Source organism: Benincasa hispida, chromosome 11 (assembly GCF_009727055.1).
Source record: "Benincasa hispida cultivar B227 chromosome 11, ASM972705v1, whole genome shotgun sequence".
Lineage (NCBI taxonomy): Eukaryota > Viridiplantae > Streptophyta > Magnoliopsida > Cucurbitales > Cucurbitaceae > Benincasa > Benincasa hispida.
In genome coordinates, this window is record NC_052359.1 from 37382651 (window position 1) to 37402903 (window position 20253).

The following is a 20253-nucleotide window of genomic DNA, read 5'->3' on the forward strand; positions in this document are numbered from 1 at the left end:
TTTTTTTTTTTTCTAGAGAGATCTCTGTCATTTTGTGTTTTATGCAGAGGAGGAAGAGGAGGGAGTTACATTAACTCCCCCTCCCCAGTGTTTGTTGAAATAACTCATCTAATGGGGAGTTATTTATTTATTTATATTATATATAAAAAATAATATTAAATAATATTAATATAATGTTTATAATATGGTTAACTAACCATGATAACCATATTACATGCATTTATAATCATATTATAATGCAATCTCCTCTTTTAATCTATAGTTTTAATTTAAGTTAAATTCATATTAAATTTTAGTATGTAGTCTAAAACCTATTTAAAATATTTGAATATTATTCAAGTATTCTTTGCTTACATAGTTTTAGTTATAACTCATAATTATAATTAACTATATATTATAATGTATCAATATATATTATACATTATATTAATCATATTAATATAATTAATTACTTAAATTTCTATAAATAACGTGAATAATTCAAATTATTCCAAAAATGATTATTCCTTGTTTTTATCCTTAGTGGGCTAACAAGGGGACCTATTGGACCTACAGATTAGAAGCTCTAATGATATGAGATTAACCAATTAAACTCTTATTGTAATTGGATTAATCAACATTCAATTAATTGTCAATCACTTCACTAAAGTCTGAAAGCTGCACTATTCGTAGAGTAGATATATTTCTATGTTCATTTGATATAACCGATAAACAGTAAGTTGACCTTTCACAAATTACTCGTAACTTTAGCTGGGTGAAAATTCTTGTTTTACTCCTATAGTTACATCAAACTCCTTAAATGCTATTAATTCTATTAATGAACAAACAATTTATAGTCCAACTATAAACTAACCTCTTTCAAGCCAATGATAGTGTGAGACCTTATTGTTCAAAACCTAAAATCAGCTATTATAGGAGCAGTTTATCTACTTTACCTTTCTATGAGAATGAGTAAATTTCATCTTGTGCAATTGTGTTCTCAGCTCCATACTTGGAGAAAAATGGTAGGCATATTTAGTCGGCGAAGCAGGTCACTCTCACCATACAAATCAAAGGTTTGCCCTCACAGACTGGAGTTCACAACTCACTCATGATTAAGGTCAAGTTACCTATGGTCATCCTAGTGAAAAATTAGTTTCTTCAAGTAACAGTGTTAGACTGAGAAACTAATCATTTGGTAGTACGGTCTTATATAAACTCTTTTCTCAACCTCTTGAGGTGTCTTAGGACATTGTTTTTTAGACAAGACAATTCCATGCCTGAAAGGTGATATACCTCTCTTGGAATTCTGCATTGAGTATTTGACAAACATCTCATCAATGTACGATGCCTGAGAAAAAGCTAGCATTTTGTTCTTACGATCCCTGAAGATCTAGATCCATAGAACAAATTGCGCCTCTCCCAAAACTTTCATTTGAAATTTGGCCACTAACCACTGTTAACATCTATTAGTAAGCCTACATCATTCCCAATGAGTAGAATGCCGTCTACACACAACACTAAGAAAGTTACTAAATTGTTGATGATTTTCTTATAGACACAAGGCTCATTAACATTCTGGTCAAAGCCATAAGATTTGATCATAGTATCAAACCTTATATTTCAAGACCAAGAAGTATGTTTCAATCCATAAATGGACCAATTAAGCTTGCAAACCATTTGCTCTTGACCTTGGAAAATCAATCCTTCTAGTTGTTGCATCTAAATGGTCTCCTCAAGATTACCATTTAGAAAAGTAGTCTTGACGTCCATTTGCCAAATCTTATAGTCATAATATGAGATAATGGATAGGATAATGTAGATAGATTCTAACATGGAAACAAGTGAGAAAGTTTCTTCATAGTCCATTCCCTTAACCTAAATATAATCCTTTGCCACCAATCTAGCCTTAAAGATTTGTACCTTACCATCAACACTCATTTTTCTCTTGTAGATCCACTTGTAACTTATAGATTTTACCCTATTAGGTTGCTCTACAAGATCCAGACTGAATTGAAGTACATAAAATCCATTTCGAGATCCATAGCTTTGACCCATTCATCTTTGTCTACATCATCCATTTCCTATTTATCAGATAATGGTTCCTCAACATCACCATCGTTATGATGGTCAGAGCTTCTATTAAACCCATATAATGGATAGGTGGGTTTGGAACCCTCTCACTACGTCAAGACTCCCTCAACAGTTGAGGTGGATGTGCTTGACTAAATGAACCGACATCAACAACTCTTATTGATGTTTCACTAGTTTCGTTGGAAAGCTCACTTGATGTTTCAAATTCACAATCTTATAATAATTGAAGAGATAAATTAAAGAAAAAGTAGTTGTATACAACTATGATACATGAGTTCTAAAAGTTTTGGCCAATATTCCACAAGAAATTACAAAAGGGATGCAAAATATATCTTACAAAGTCATGGAATTCAACTGAATATTAGGACTAAATTCTATAATAAGCTAGTCTTAACAGGGCCTTGGCCAAGGTTGAGCATGATTTATGCTTTTGATCTCCCCTAGGCTTATTTTTTGTCCTGGGGTGCTCTTTTTGATCTGATTGTTGTCCCTTTTCTATCCAATTGCCTCTTATCTTTGTTAAATGTTGATTATGTCATTTAGTCTATTTACTCTCTTAAAATATTTTTCAAATTATAAATAGGTTCCTAGGAGAAGTTATTAACACATTGTATAGACTTGTAGAGTAAATAGAAACCAAAATGCATTATACAATGTTAGGTTAAGATAATTTGAACATAATTTAGTAGATATAAAACATTAAATAGTTTATTCTCTGCACTATAGAGCCCACACTAGCTGCTAATCTCTGCACTATCCTGTCAAAAACAGATGAGAATCTGCCTTGCCTGGGGGTACTAGACTCTCCCTCAGACATCATTTCCTGACCTACTGGATTATTCACCTTCTTTTTGCCACTCGGTGGATTCTCTCCAATTTCCAGGCCCCTATTGGTAGGGTAAGTATTCCTGCCACCTGTCTGCTTACTTGGTCTGCCACGTTGCCTTGGCATTTCACCTAAATCAATGTACATATGTTAGGGACTCACACTTAGAGACTTAGACTAATGCATGAACTTCCCCTCTCATTCCCAAAATCTTATGCTATAATACCAACTTGTCAAACCCATTCCCAGATTACCCTTTTATTCTGGAAGAGGATAAGACTGTGGTAGTTACTAGCCTTACTACAATCACCCACCACCTAAGCCTTCTAATCTAAATACCAACCTGCTTAAAACATTAGTAATATACGCATACAACAAACCTCCCTTAAGGTTCTACAAAGTTTACATAATCATGCATACAGCCACGATATTACATTTACAGAAAATATTCACAGATGGCCCAAACATTCCTAAAGAAGTCCTAGTCCCTCTCAAAATGTGTAACAAACAGATCATCAACCTAAGTCTTCTTAATAAGCCGAGTCTTTCAGTGGAAAGCAGTAACAGGAATCAACCTTGAGGAAACTGATCGCTACCTAATAAGCTGAGTTTCCGTGAGCTTAAAGTCCAGTGAGTGACTATAACATCGTATAACATTATGCATTACATTACTATAAACATGTAAATATATTAGTGGTGTTTCAAGCAATTGTCTCTAAATGTAGCTTTACACCATTCTTAGATTACAATCAAACATCATTATTCCCTAGTTGAGAACGAGCCTAAATGACCTAGCTCCCAAGTTTATTACCGACCAGCGCCTATATTTTGGCCTCTCATTCAGAACTGCCTACGTGCACGTAGCCATACTAAGCTCCCTACGTGCACGAGACCTATATTTTGAACTCCCTAGTTGAGAACGTGCACGTGTTAAATCTGTCCTTCAGTATCGAGCTACTAAGATACCTTCTAAATGTCCTTCAGTATCAAGTTGGTAGGTACCTTCTCAAATGTTTCGGTACCGGGGTATTTTGTATCATTAAGTTAAGTTCTGTTGCCTACCATCTACACAAGATCTCTCTCTATAGCCTTCCTCTAGAAAGCATATTTAACACTAGAACTTAACTGTTGAAATGACTACATGACATACCTTGGCCTGTGCTACACATATACAAGCCGTGGAACACGCATTAAGTTATTCTTCATCTATTTGTTGTTTGAGGAAGTATAAATTCATCACTAATGTCATTGTAACTTACTTGATCTTATATGCGTAGGTACTGAAGACTTAATTCACTTAGTCACTCACCGCTCGTCAGCTCTTAATGGTTTATACACCTCTCTTAGCTCTTCTTGGCCTGAAAGGACATAATTCCCGGTTAAACTACTTAGAATTTCTTAGTAAAATACCTCAATTAATTCATTTATTAAAGGATTTTCATCAACACAGATAGTTTTACTGGCGAGATCCCCTGAACGGGGTCGGCGAGATCTCTAGAGCGATACCAGCGAGATCCTCTAGAGCGAGATCAACCTTTTCCTGGAAAATTTTCATTCTAGCGATACTCAGCCTAATTTCTAGCGAGTTTTTTTTTCTAGAGCGAGATTGACGAGATTCTCTAAAGCGAAATCAACGAGATTTCTCTATAAGCGAGATCCTCATTCCCATATCTCGCTATAACTCCCACGGTGAACTGGTTGTTTGTTCAACCCAAGCAGCTATCTTGCTTATGCACCGATTCCTTGTTACAACTTTAAAAATTCATAACTCGAAATCCAAAGCTCTTTTCAAGAAACTTCCTTCTACAAACTTGTTTAGAATTGAGTTAACTTCCTTAAAATTTCAACCAAGAATTCCTTCTAGTTTGGCCTGGACTTCCAGTCTTTACCTGAGCTGCTTAGCCCAAGATTCTCCTCTCTGTTTTTTTCTTCACTTCTTATTCTTCTCTTGTGCAAACTTCCTCGGTAAGACAACCTCGCAAACTAGCTTCTTCTCAGTTTTCGAATGGCACTGATTTTACTAAAATTTGCTCATATCAATTGCTGAAACCATGCTTTGAAGTTCCTCTTCCAAAAACTTCCCACCGCCTCAGAGTTCAAGGATTAACTGCCACGTCACCTCATTTACTATGTTTTTCCTTTCCTTCCATATAACATCCTACAGACAAATATGAATTGCTACTTAATAAATATATAATATGACATTCTGTTGGCTAAACTGCTTATCTAGGAAACCTAGAGTTCAGGGTTTACAATCATTCCCCCCTTAAAAGAAATTTTGTCCTTGAATTTACCTAATATGTCATTTGAAAAGTTGAGGATATCTCTTCCTTATTTGCTTTTCAGGTTCCTAGGTAGCTTCCTCGATTCCATGATTACGCCAAAGCACCTTCACCAAAGGAATTGTCTTATTTCTAAGTACCTGGTCTTTCTTTTCAAATCTCGATGGCCTCTTCCTCGTAAGATAAATCTTCTTTGAGCTGTACTGGTTGTGTTGCTAGTATGTGCATAGGATAAGCCAGTATTTCCTTACATTGACACATGAAATAGTCGTGAATTCGAATAGCTCATGACAACGACTATGTGCTGGACAAACCCGTTCCACAATTTCATATGGTCCGGTGTATCGTGGACTTAACTTCCCTTTTCTCCCAAACCGGAGAATTCCTTTCCATGGGGATAGCCGGAGAATACCCGTTCTTCGACTTCAAATTCTAGTTCTCTTCTTCGCTTATCAGCGTAGCTCTTCTGTCTATCGTGAGCTGCCTTAATATTATCCCTGATAAGTTTCACATTCTCTGTTGTTTGTTGAACTAATTCTGGACCAATAATTGTCGTTCTCCAACTTTGTTCCACATACTGAGGTCCTGCAAGGTCGGCCGTATAATGCTTCATAGGGAGCCATTTCGATACTAGAATGGTAGCTATTGTTGTAGGCAAATTCAATCAACGATAAGTGTGTATCCAAATTCTTTTGAATTGTAGTACATAAGCTCTTAACATATCTTCGAGTGTCTGTATAGTTCTTTCCGGCTGTCCATCTGTTTGCTGATGAAAAGCCCTACTAAAATGCAATTTAGTGCATAGCCTTTTGTAAACTAGGCCAAAATTTTGAAGTAAACCTCGAGTCCCGATCCGACACTATCGACACTGGGGCTTCATATTGACTGATTATCCTATCCACATAAATCTTAGCTAGACGGTCTAGTGTAAAAGTAACTTTTACTGGTATGAACTTGGCCGTCTTGGTTAGTCTATTGACTATTACCCAAATGCCATCAAATCCAGAGGTGTTTTTAGGCAATCCAAATAGAAAGTCCATTGACTCATGCTCCCATTTCCACTCAGGCACTGGAAGTAGATTGAGTAATCTGCTGGTCTTTGTCTCTCAGGTTTTACTTGTTGAGACAGACTATACATCGGTCCACATATTCTGCTATGTCTCTCTTTCATCCCAGGCCACCAGTAAGATTTCTTCAAAGTTTTATACATCTTGGTGCTACCTGGATGCATGGCATAAGCGGAACTATGTGCTTCCTCTAGAATGGCTTATTTAAGCTGTAGGTTGTTAGGCACACACATTCTCCTCCTTTTTCTAGTACACTGTCTGTTCCCAGTTGAAGTCAACCCTGATGCCCTTACTTACATCATCAGCAATCTTCTGAAAATCAGGGTCTTCTAACTGATCATGCTTAAGGTTTTCTACTAAGGTCGACCTTATCTGAAAAGTAGCTATCATTCCTCCTGACGATTCCACTGATAAGGCGGTTCTTGAATTCCTGAACTCCTGCAATAACATTCCTCTTATTGGCCCAATAATGGCTTGGGTCTCGAGGATTTCCTACTTAGTGCATCTGCCACAACATTAATTTACCAGGGTGGTACTCGATGGAACAGTCGTAATCTTTAATCAATTCAATCCATCTTCATTGTCTTAAATTCAACTCTTTTTATCAAAGATTATTTTTAAGCTTTTGTGATCTGTAAATATTCTGCAACGCTCTCTGAACAGGTATTGTTCCACAACTTCAGAGCCAAAACAACTGCTGCCAACTCCAGATTATGTGTAGGATAGATGCTCTCGTATTTCTTAGTTGACGAGAGGCAAATGCAACCATCTTCCTATCCTGCATTAGTACACATCCCAATCCTTGTCGGGATGCGTCACAATAAATCTCAAATTCTTTACCTGGAACAGGCAAAGTAAGCACCGGTGCTGATACTAATCTCTGTTTCAGCTTCTGAAAACTATGCTCACACTTCAACGACCATTCAAACCTCATATATTCTTGGTCAGGTTCGTTAATGGAAGGGCTATCTTAGAGAAACCCTCACAAATCTCCGATAATAACCTATCAAACCCAGGAAACTGTGTATCTCTGAAATAGTCGTGGGTCGATCCCAATTAACTATTGTTTCTGTCTTCTGGGCATCTACACTAATGCCCTCTGCTGAAACAACATGCCCAAGAAATACCACCCAATCTAACCAATGAATTACTGAATTTAGCATACAACTGTCTCTCATTCAGAACTGCCTACGTGCATGTGGCCATACTAAGTACCGTCATACCTTAGGTACTTCCGCTCAGATACCTTCTCAAATCTGTCCTTCAGTATCGAGCTATTAAGATACCTTCTCAAATGTCCTTCGGTATCAAGTTGGTAGGTACCTTCTCAAATGTCCTTCGGTACCGGGTATTTTGTATCATTAAGTTAAGTTCTGTTGCCTACCATGTACACAAGAACTCATTCTCTCATAGCTTCCTCTAAGAAGCATATTTAACACTAGAGACTTAACTGTTGAAATGACTACATGACATACCTTGGCCTGTGCTACACATATACAAGCCGTGGAAAACGCATTAAGTTATTCTCCATCTATTTGTTGTTTGAGGAAGTATAAATTCATCACTAATGTCATTGTAACTTACTTGATCTTATATGCGGTACTGAAGACATTAATTCACTTAGTCACTCATCGCTCGTCAAGCTCTTAATGGTTTATACGCCTCTCTTAGCTCTTCTTGGCCTGAAAGGACATAATTCCCGGTTAAACTACTTAGAATTCTTAGTAAAATACCTCAATTAATTCATTTATTAAAGGAACTTTCATCAACACAAACAATTTTACTAGCGAGATCCCCTTGAGCGAGGTCAGCGAGATCCTCTAAAGCGATACCAGCGAGATCCTCTAGAGCGAGATCAACCTTTTCCTGGAAAATTTTCATCCTAGTGATACTCACCTTACCTGCGATACTCAGCCCAATTCCTAGCGAGATTTCCTTCTATAGCGAGATTGACGAGATTCTCTAGAGGAAATCAGTGAGATCCTCATCCCCACATCTTGCTATAACTCCCACGATGAACTGGTTGTTTGTTCAACCCAAGCAGCTATCTACTTATGCACTGATTTTTTGTTACAACTTTAAAAATTCATAACTCGAAATCCAGAGCTCTTTTCAAGAAATTTCCTTCTACAAACTTGTTTAAAATTGCGTTACCTTAAAAGAATTCCTTTAAGTTTGACCTGGAACTTCGAATCTTTACCTCGAGCCCTGATTAACCCAAGATTCTGCCTTCTCTGTTCTTTCTTCATTTCTTGTTCTTCTCCTTGTGCAAACTTCCTCTGGCAAGACAACCTCGCAAATTAGCTTCTCTCAATTTTTGAATGGCACTGATTTTACTAAAATTTGCTCATGTCAATTGCCGAAACCATGCTTTTGAAGTTCCTCTTCCAAAAACTTCGCACCGCCTTCAGAGTTCAAGGATTAACTGCCATGTCGCCTCTCATTTAGTATGTTTTTCCTACCCTTCCATCATAACTCCTACAAACAAACATGAATTGCTACTTAATAAATATATAATATGACATCCTTTGGCTAAACTTGCTTATCTAGGAAACCTAGAGTTCGGGGTTTACAGGTCCAATCTCCCGATGCATTAATGAACACTTCGGGAGTTTGGACCAAACACCCGACGACTCACAATAACTCGTTAGGAGATGTGTTTTAAAAACCCAGATCTACAATTCAGTTTACAGTTCTACTTTCTTCTTCTTTTTCTCAAACCCTAGCGGATATGAGAGTCACTGTCACTAAGAGTTTGAATTGTCCATTCGTCTGTAGTCCGTCGTCCGTTCGCTCGTTCGTCCGTCGCCACCCTCTCGGCTTGCTTCTCCATTGACAACGAGGCAAGTTTCATTTTTTTCTCCCACATTGTTCTTTATTTTCTCATTTACTCTTGCGTTTTCCTTTTATCAATTTCATGTGAAATTGATGGGTATTTTTTTATTTAATTGTTTAATCCTTTTGTTTTAGTGTATTTCAATTATGGTGTGTATCTGTGTTATTAGAGCTTGTTTTTTTTTTTTTTTTTTTTTTTTAATTTATTAGGGTTCTGTGCGTGTTTCTTGTTTTAACTTTAAAGTTTTGTTTGTTTGATTTGATATAAGATTTAAATTTTGACTAACTACTTAGGTAAAACAGATTTATAAAAAGGTGTAAAACAGTAAAGTTTATACTTTTAAGCCTAGTGGCAACGATTTATAAAAGACTCAAACAAATCATAAAAAGAATTGGTCCGTTCTTCAAGTGTCAATGACTTTTTTAAACAACTAACCACAATTCATTGTCTAAATAATACAGGCTATAATTTGTTTTAGATTACAAGTTGCTCAAGAAATGTGTATTTTTAAGGATGAATAAAGAATCGATCAAACTTAGAAATAAGTTATTGGTGGAGTATAGAGAATGTTGTGTTTGATTGAAGTTTATGAAGTTTGAATGTTATAATAATGTGTTCTAATTAATGTGATTGTAGGTAAACTGGTGTTTTGGAGATAGCGTTTGGAGTTGGAGATGCCATCACATTTTCTCCTATGTATTTGTCAAGGCATTTTTGTTTTCTAGACCATTTTGCAAACTTTTCTCTTTTTTATGTAACAATTGTTTATTTGTTTCGTTCTTTATATGAAAACGTTTGATTTGATTAATAATATTATGAATTTTAAGTTATTGAAATCTAAATTTTAAAAAATACAATACAAATAAAACCAAAATAAAATAGGACAGTGAACTATCTCCCGACGGATGGTTGGTCGTTGGGAATTTTCTTTCTACAATTTAGTCTCTAAAAACAACTCTTGACGGTTGTGAATATCGTCGGGAGATCTGGTAAACTCTCAACGATCGCTGATACGTTGTGAGTTTACCAAAACTCTCGACACTACAACAACTAAATTTTACTTATAAAACATCTAGAGCATTTCGATTATGGTGTGTATCTATGTGATGTAGAGCTTGTTTTTGTTTGATTTATGATGGATTTGTGCATGTTTCTTGTTTTAACTTGAAAGTTTTGTTTGTTTGATTTGATAATATTTTTTTTAAGATTTAAAATTTGACTAATTACTTAGGTAAAGCAGATTTATAAAAAGGGGTAAAACAGTAAAGTTTATACTCTTAAGCCTAGTGGCAATGATTTATAAAAGACTCAAACAAATCATAAAAAGAATTGGTCAATTCTTCAAGTGTCAATGACTATTTTAAACAACTAATAACAATTTATTGTCTAAATAATGCAGGTTATAATTTGTTTTGGATTACAAATTGGTTAGGAAATGTTTATTTTTAAAGATGAATAAAGAATTGGTCAAACTTAGAAATAAGTTATCGATGGAGTATAGAGAATGTTGTCTTTGATTGAAGTTTATAAAGTTTGAATGTTATAATAATGTGCTCTAACTAATGTGATTGTAGGGTAAATTGGTGTTTTAGAGATGGCGTTTGGAGTTGTTGGAGATGCGATCACATTTTCTTCTATGTATTTCTTAAGGCATATATGTTTTGTAGACCTACTTGCAAACTTTTCTCTCTTTTCTATAACAATTGTTTGTTTTTTTCGTTCTTTATATGAAAATGTTTGATTTGATTAATAATTTTCTAAATTTTAAGTTATTGAAATCTATTAAAAAAAAGTACAATACAAATAAAATCAAAATAAAATAGGACAGTGAACTATCTCCCGATGGATGATCGGTCGTCAGGAGTTTCCTTTCCACAATTGTGTCTCTGCAGAAACCAACTCTTGACGGTTGTGAATATCGTTGTGGGATTGGAGAAGAGGTGAAAGATTTGAGTTTGATATGACATATTTATTAAGGAAAGGGTTTTGGAATTTAAGAAAAGAAGAAAAGAATATATATGGGTTTTGGAATTTAAGAAAAGGAAAGAAAATAATATTATATATATAATTTATGTGTGTGTGTGGTGGATATATATATATATACATTATCTATGTATTTGTGTGGTGGAGAATTAAAAAGAAAAGAAATATGGAATTTTCAAACCCCCACTTTCTCACATTCTCTCTAGTTTAGACGAACTTCAACTATCGCACCACCGACGTCCACATCCTTTCCTCTGTCAAGTTGCAACCACACCGCTCCGACCTTTATGTCGCCGGATATGCTCGCCGTTGGTCCTCCTCTCTTCCAGTTGTTGTCCTCTGTAGAACGTCGTCGTGAGGTTCGTGGTTTTGAGATAAGATCTAAATGATTTTCATGGTTTTGTTGAGGATCTTGAATACCCAATAAATAACGTGTTTAATTATCATTTCAATCGTGATTTTGGAGAGATTGAATTTGAAAGTTTGAAGGAGTTTAAAAGGTCGTTAGCGTGCTGTCAAACAGAGTTAAGATGATTTTGGCAAGATTTTGGTAAGATTTGGGGCTTTGTGACTTGTTCAGTTTGAATATAATTTATATGAATTAAGTTCTTAAGTTTTGTTATTGATTTTAGCATGATTAAGGTTAAATTTTTCTTTTGATTTATGTAATTGAATAATCATTAGACATAAATTGAATATAGTAGATTATTATACTATAATTGAATAATCATTAGATCATAAATTGAATAAATTGAAATATATAGATTATTATAATGTAAAACTTTATTCAAAAAAAAAATGAATATACAGTAGATTATTATAAAAAATTGAATATACAATAAATTATAATAAAAAAATTGAATATACAATAAAATGAATATATAATAAAAAAATCATTTATTATTCAATCCCTAACTATCTGGAGCCCGTCTTAATAACGAAGACACTTCCTTCGATTATGTCCTAACTGGTTACAAAACCCACATCGTTGTCGATAGCTGGTTCTGTCCAATTCATCTCGTTGTGATAACGTGAACTTTTCGGGTGTCAGTTTTTGTTTATCGTTTCGGGTGTCAGTTTCAAATTCAAAAGTTCAACAAAGCAATTGAAGATTTCAAAGGAATAAATCGGAGTTGTCTAAGTTTTTTTTGACAACATTAGTTTAGAGCAATAGACTTACACTGATGGAGGATTCAAATATGGTGGATAACGACAAATCTATCAGAGTACATAAATGGAATCCTCAAAGGACTCGAATGTTGCCTATAAATGCTCTTGCTCCGATAACATTCTTCAAATGCGTGAACTATTTCGAGAAAAGAAGAGCAGAAATAAGGGATGCATTGGAGCATCAAGATAAACCTAGGACCTGTTGATCCTGATGTTTTGTACGACCACCATTCATCGATCATATGTTGTATGGCGAGATCGTACTATTGGAGAAATATCTTGCAGACGTCGAGAGGCAGGATTTATTCAGTTGGACTGGCATCTGATCACAGCCTTGGTCGAGAGATGGAGGCCCGAGACGCATACATTCCATATGTCTGTTGGAGAGTGCATAATCACTCTACAAGACATAGAAGTGTTGTTGGAGTTACCTGTTGACGGTGAGCCGGTCACCGGAGTGATGTACGATGACTAGTTAGAAGTTTGTCAACTGTACCTCGGTGCGAACCCCACTGCCGACAAGATTAAAGGATCGAGGTTAGTTTAATAGGGTTAGGAACACAATTTCGTGAGCTCACAATGATGCAGACGAGGAAACCGTCATAAGATATGCACGAGCATATATACTACAAATGATGGTGGAAGTCTGTTTTCAGATAAATCAAGTCATTTTGTTCACTCGATGTTCCTGCCATTGTTAGCTAACCTCCATGATGTGGGGCGGTATTCGGAGGTGGAGCATGCTTGGCATGGTTGTATAGACAACTATGCAAAGCAACAAGACCTGAGGTTCGAGAGATAGCTGGGCCTCTCATACTTTGCAACTATGGCTTGGGAGCGATTTCCAACAATGGCTCCATAGCTACACCATGTTAATGACGCTCAGTTAGTTGGACGAGCCTACGTTCTCGGTATGTTGTTTTAATTCAATTTAATTTTTATATCACTGATTAGTTAATTTAAATTCTAAATTATCAATTTAAAAATTTAGGTGGAGAGACAAAATTTGTGTGACTAGGACAACCACACATGTAGTCAACTAGTATAGATACATGTTTGATCTGCTTCACCTGAACAGTACATTACACTAAACCTAATTGATTATTTTATTCACATTTTTATTTTATTTTCTTAATATTCTCTAATATAATATTTTTTGTTTCAGGTTATTTGGGCCGTACAAAATTATTGTGCATACTTTGCCTAATTTTTGTACGAATGGTCAAAACATATGGCGGAAGATGAGTCATCTCATATGTTTTCACATTGGTGAGTGGCATCTTCCTGACAGGGTGATGAGACAATTTGGTTTTCAGCAGGATATCCCATCGCCTTGTAATACTGAACCCGTACTGCATGATATTGACCTAAGGACTGAGATTGGTCCGAAAAAGTTGCGCATTTGGTAGTGCGATGGCACTATCGTGCAAGTTTATTGCAGTGGGGATTTCTCTTGAACAGTTTGACATAATGTCACTCCAGAATATATTCATTGGTATAATAATAATCACAAGGCGCTACATCACTCGTCGGGAGCAACTGTGGGTCATCTGGTAAATGAATGAATATTATCTATTTTTTAAATTTAAATTTATTTTAAATATTGTCTAATTGTTTTATAATTCTCAGAGATCGAACAACAGTAACTCCGTGAGTTTGCGAATGATCCGAACCAGGTTCTTGCTATATGTAGTGACAACCAAAGCATATGGAAGAAATTCATTATATGTACGATATACCTATTGTTCCTCCACCAGCTCCTAGACGTAGAGGACCTGTTCGGAAAGAGGATGAGTTTGATGAGGTTGCACATAATGTGAAGAGTTGCCCCCTATGACGCAGACGCAGAGTCAAACTGATTATGTTAGTCCGATGATGATGATGCAAGCATTTGGTTCAGGACATTATGACTCAGAGGCTGGTTCTTCGTCTTCATACGTGCATGGACATGGTTGGGGTCGTGGAGAGCATAAAGAATATTTATATTATGAAGCGCCTGCAGAGGTACTAAGCAACATCAAGAAGAACCCAAGCAACTCAAGTTCGAAGTCATGACGACAACCAGCTCGAAATCGACGACGTCCGCTCTTGTGGGACACATTGATTTTTGTAATTATTTTTATATAATGAGATATTTAATTTACATTTTTTTTATTTTTATGAGTTATTATTTATTTTTAATTTATTCTTTTTAGAGTTTAAATAAAAATAATAAATTATTTAGAATTTTTTATAAAATGGAATTAAAAAAAAAAAAGAAGAAGAAAAGGATTAGAAAGAAGAAGTGAATGTTAATAATTAAAAAGAAAAAAAAAGGAAAATTTAGCGTATTCTCGCTCTCTATCAAAATCTCTCTCTCGCTCTCGCTCAAATCTCTCTCTCGCTCTCTCAAACTCTCGCTGTCTCTCATAATCTCGCTCTCGAATTTGATTAGCTCGTTAGCTCGTTAGCGGCAAAAAGAAGAGAGATTCATTAGCTCGTTATTTAGTCAGACTTGCTGAGATGACAAAATCTTTTTGAAAACAACAAATATTTTCCTAAAAAAAAAAGGTCGAGGGTTCAAAATTCGACCTATCTAGGTCGAATTTTCAACCCTTGACTTATTTAAAACAACAAATATTTTTACAAATAGTTTGAAAAAACACAAATATTTTTACAAATAGTTTGAAAACAACAATATTTTCCTAAATAGTTTCTAAAAGTACAATATCCTTTTTAATTTTTCCCATCATGGATATGTTTTAAAACATACATACACCCAAAAAAGATTTCATAAATTTTATTTTCCTTAAAAAAAAAAATGGTAATAAAGACAATTTTTTATGGAGCTTCTTTCTCGTTTCAGAATAAATAAACCAAATATATAACATGATTTGATACAAACATCTCTCCTTTAAAAACTACAAATATTTTTGCAAAAAATTCTTTGCAATGTTCTAAATTAATAAACATCATTATTTAAAAGAAATACAAATTTTCCTATAACGAACATTGGGGTTTTGAGAGGTTATTATATTAATATTCTTGAAGTGATAGAATTTATTTTGGAAACTATTTAAATTTAGACAAAATTTTCTAATGAGTTTTCGACACTCATGATTAATGTTGTTGATTTATTTATTCCAATAGTGATCAATAAAATATGAGACATCTAAAAAATCAAAATCTTTTTTTTTTTTTTAAACAAAGATCATTTTGTTTTATTTTTTCAATCAAAGAAATCAATACGAGAAAAATAAAATTTTGTTCTTTGAATGATGTTGTGAGGTAATAATACCTTCACCATATACAAAAGACCTCGTAATCATTTATTTTTTATTGACAGATATTTTATATATTATGATATTTAGTCATACACTTTCAAATTAAGCACATTTACAGCTAATCTCATTATCTTTTTATAATTTAATGGGCTTTACCACACTTAATTGCAATATTTGGAGGTAAAAAATCAGAAGAAATTTTTTTGTAAACGAGAAATGAATCAATAATTTAAACATTCAAGTGTTACATAATTCATTTTACGGAAGGATATAGTTTGTAAAGGATTGATGATACTATTTTTCCCAAAAAAAAAAAAAAAAAAAAAAAAAATTAATGAAACCAAACCATTCAGGACTTGAAATAAGTTTGTCCCACATCGGCCAGTTATGATAGTTTGAAGCAAGACGCTGATTATAAAACGGCGTTTCATTGACAAGAAAAATCATACCTTTCTCGGCCTTTTGGCTAAGATCAAGTGTAGTATCTGTTCTTATCAGTTTAATATCTGATACGTGGGCCATCGGTCCACATGATATTAAATTAATTTTTAAAGGGGGAGAGTCCATCATGGTAGCTTGCTGCCAGGGCCCTCGAGCGTCGTCCATGCGTTGCACTACAGCTTGGGCCTGGCGCACCCCTCCAAACTATTAGTTTAGAAGTTTTCTTCTTTTTTGGCTCTACAGTGCTAAAGGAACTATTTTTTTTTTTTTTTATTAAATGACGTTTCTAATTTTCTTTTATGATCTTCATGAACATTTTCTCTATTTTTAAGGTAGTGTATGGTAGGGGGAACAAAGGAACTATAAGTGGATTCCAGTTCCTCGGATGTTCTTCTGAGTGGTGATTTTTAGAGTTTTTGTAATTTTTGCTTATTTTGGTTGTTGTAATACTTCGTGAAGTTCCCTAGTAACTGATAAGGCAATTTATGTTTGGTATCTTTTAATATAAGCTTTGTTTTTGTTGTAATTTTTGTCATCTTCTCCATAATTTTAAATTTTCCAACTTTAAATTAAAAGGGTCCCTTCGAACATTTACAAGCTTTAATTGTATGGAAAATCACAAATATTTTTTTAAAGTTAAACAAATCACTTTAAATTTAATTTTATTATTTTTTTTCTTTTTAAATTTTGTTTGATCCGACTCTGACCATCTCCGACAACCAATTTTGATCACCCCAACGACCGACGACCACTTTCATGCTATCGAGCCACCTTCGTCTACCTTCGTCTACAAATTGCGATGAAAATCACCTTCGATGATCATCTTTGAGCGAACAACTCTGACGACCAACTTGAGGCTCCGACAATCACATTTGACGACAAACTCCAACAACCAACTCTTAATACCACCTCTGATGCGACTTGACAATCTCATCCGACTACAATCTCTAACGAAAATAATTTTGATAATTAACTTCGACGAACACTTTCGTCTGACCAACTCCGAGATTCGAAAACCACCTCTGATGATAAACTTTAACAACCAACTTCAGTATATCTTCATGTAACCAACTTGCTCCAACACCCACCTACGACTACAAATTCCAGCAAAAATCATCTTCAATAATTAACTTCAACAACTACTTCCGTCAACTATAAGACTGATGATGGTTAAAATATGTTGTAGGGTGGTTGATTATACAAAAATATTATTTTGTTTACATCAAGTGTAATATGTATACGTAATGAATTCACATATCGAATAAGTGTTAAGAATATTTAAATAAAAATATGTATGTAGTGAAAAGTATGTAATATATATAAAAAAAAAATAAAATGAATTTTTTTTCCTGGAACATTTTCCAATAAGAATTAGTAAAAAATATAGATTTGCTATTTGATGATCTTCCAAATTTAGAGGAAATGAAAGAGAAACTATTGAAGAAATGTGGTGACATTCTATTGGTTGTTACAGTGATGAGGGAGATTTAATTAAAATAAATTCATGACATGGTAAAAATATAAAGCAACAATGGGAAGAAGAAAAAGAAGAAGCTGATAATGAAATTAATGGAGAAAAATTAGCTAGAATCAAAAGTTTTGATTTTGCTTTAGTTTCTAATTTTTTTAACCATATTTTTACAAGAAATTTAATGGGTTAATTGTTGTTTTATTGCCCAAGAAAGAAAGAAAGAAAGAAAAGTTCTAAAAATTAAAAGAAAAAAAATTGCAATCCATATTTTATTCAAACAAAGATAGGTAGAATTATTGAATAAAAAAGTTTCAAAGCAAAAATAGTAATCATAAAAGCATATTATTTAGAGTTCAAAAAATTGTATTAGATACCAGACATATGAACTCAATCTTGCATCCCAAACACAGACATATGCGCTAAGTTTAAAAGTCTTCTTCGTTGGTCCAATCAGTAAAATAATAAAACCTCATTTTTATTTACAAAATTTATCATGTTTGATTTTAAAATATAGTAAAATTTGCAACTAGAACAACTAAGTTAAACTCCTAACTTTGGATTAAAGCAACAATTGGATAACATGCTTCATTAGGTTTTACTGATTTTCTCTTTCAATTGTAAGGTAGGTAACAAAGGAACTACAAGAGTAGTCCTATCCCAGTTCCTCATATTTTTGAAATTTTTTTTTTGTGATTTTGGCTCTCGTTTTTGCTCTTATACCTAACTTGTCGTCTCCCATCTTCATTAGAGCGTTTGGCTACCTTCTCGCCGGTCGTTTGTACACATTTTTCATCGTCGATCTTGGAAATATATGTGACTCTTCTCCTTGAATGCATGTTTATATTTGTTTAGGATTATCGTCGATCATTTAGGGTTTGCAAAGGGTTCGTGCCTACCATTTATTAAACGATCTCTCAACTTTTGTTAAATGATCGTGTATTCGTTCTTAAGAGACCGCTTAAGATAATACTAGGCAAGCGTTTAATACTCGATTAGAGAAATGTAAATGATCGTTTAGAAAAAAATGTGCAATCCTTTAGTGATGTTTACAAGATCGCTTAGTTGTTTGTTGCACGATGGTTAGGTATTTGTTACGCGATTGTTTATATATTTGTCATACAATCGTTTAGTTGTTTGTTACGTGATCATTTAGTTGTTTGTTATCCGATCGTTTTTTATGTTACTCAATTGTTTAGTTATTTGTTATGCGATCATTTAGGTTTTATATGCGCTCGTTTACTTATTGTGGTAATATATACGTTTTGTTACATGTTTCTAAGATGGCCATCCTTGCTGAGAAATATTTTTCTGCTATAGTTTCTTGCCAAGTCCACAAATCTGTGTCCGTTATTAAGAACAAGTTGACAGAAGAGCAGATGAGAATGTTTAAAACAACGCCCTTTGGTCCACTGTTGGATGTAGATCTTGTATTTAATGGGCAACATTTTCACCATTTTCTGTTGAGGGAGGTAACAGATGCGAACTTAGACGTTATATCATTCAACATACTAGGGAAGAAGGTAACATTCTCCCAAGATGATTTTAATCTGATAACTGGGTTGTGGCCGACTAAGAAAATTGTAGAAATATAAACAAGCGGTGAGAGACTGCGACAACTCATTCTTGGACCGAAGGACCTAAATGATAAGGATAGTTCTTGCAAGGATGTGGAGAATGCGTTTGAGAAGTCCACTTTTATAAATGATGAAGATGCCGTCAAGGTTGCATTGACATTATTCATCAAAATGGTGATGATTGGAAAAGACAAAAAAATTCAATTTGATGTGAAGACATTTGGGGTTGTTAATGACCCTGAAGTCTTTAGACATTATGACTGGTCAGCCATCTTTTTCAAACGTACCTTGAATAGCATGAAGACTATCATGCACGGGAAGAAGGAGGCACATGAGACAAAGAAAGTAGAAAATGCTCATTATGCCTCATATTATCGTATAGAGGGGTTTGTACTTGCATTCGAGCTATGTTCTTTCATTTCCATTTCACTTTAGTCTGTGTGTTAATACTGTTGGGGTTGATGCCCTAAATCTCGTAAACCATGTATGAAAAAACTTGTTTGTGATCAATAATATTTGATATTTTATTCACTTTATCTATGAAATATGTGATATTTTAGTTGCATTAACCACAAACCAATAAACTAACATCCAAGTTTATCATTGTAACTTAAACATGTATGTGGGGGCATACAGATGAATCATGTTTAAGTGATAACATAAATGGTCTGTAGTATATGGATAAGACTGGGTACCTTATCCTGGTGACACTATGAGTATGACCCGCTTTGTAGATGTTACAAATGTTGTAAAGTGCTACAAATGATCTGATCCTAATCATTCATGTATTAAACATGTGAGCGGGGATATTCTATACAAAGAAGTTTGTATAAGACCGAACCACGAAATGCTTAGTCTCATTATATAACATCGTTCATAATAGAGACTTTCATTTCACTAGGTTGACCATAGGTAACATGACCTTAATCCTGAGTGAGTTGTGAATTCTTGCTTATGAGGGCGGTCCTTTGATTTGTATGGGTGAGAGTGGCCTGATTGCTGACTCAACAAGCCTACCATTTTGGGGATTCGTCTAATTGGGGAGCTAAGAACTCAGCTACACCAGATGAAATTCACTCCTTCCCCGAAGCACGGGTAAGTAGATAAATTTCTCCCTTAAGGGTTGATTTCGGGTCTTGAACAATGTGGCACCACACCTTCTCCTGACCTGAGAGGGGCTTAGTCATAGTAGGACTACGATCTATTGTTCATTAAAGGGATTAGTGGTACTTAAGAAGTTAGATGTAACTAAAATAAAAAAATGGTA

At 34.5% G+C, this 20253-nt stretch overlaps 1 protein-coding gene and 1 non-coding gene across 2 annotated transcripts; both read left to right on the forward strand.

Annotated features, from left to right (window-relative positions):
• The first annotated feature begins 15945 nt into the window (after window positions 1–15945).
• LOC120092279 lies at window positions 15946–16141 on the forward strand. Its single transcript, XR_005485988.1, has one exon. It is a non-coding gene; the product is annotated as a U2 spliceosomal RNA (small nuclear RNA).
• A 2551-nt stretch (window positions 16142–18692) lies between these two features.
• LOC120090683 lies at window positions 18693–19421 on the forward strand. The gene is made up of 2 exons (XM_039048401.1): window positions 18693–18932; window positions 19047–19421. The coding sequence occupies exons 1-2, from the start codon at window positions 18693–18695 to the stop codon at window positions 19419–19421; spliced, it is 615 nt and encodes a 204-aa protein (XP_038904329.1).
• Window positions 19422–20253: the final 832 nt, after the last annotated feature.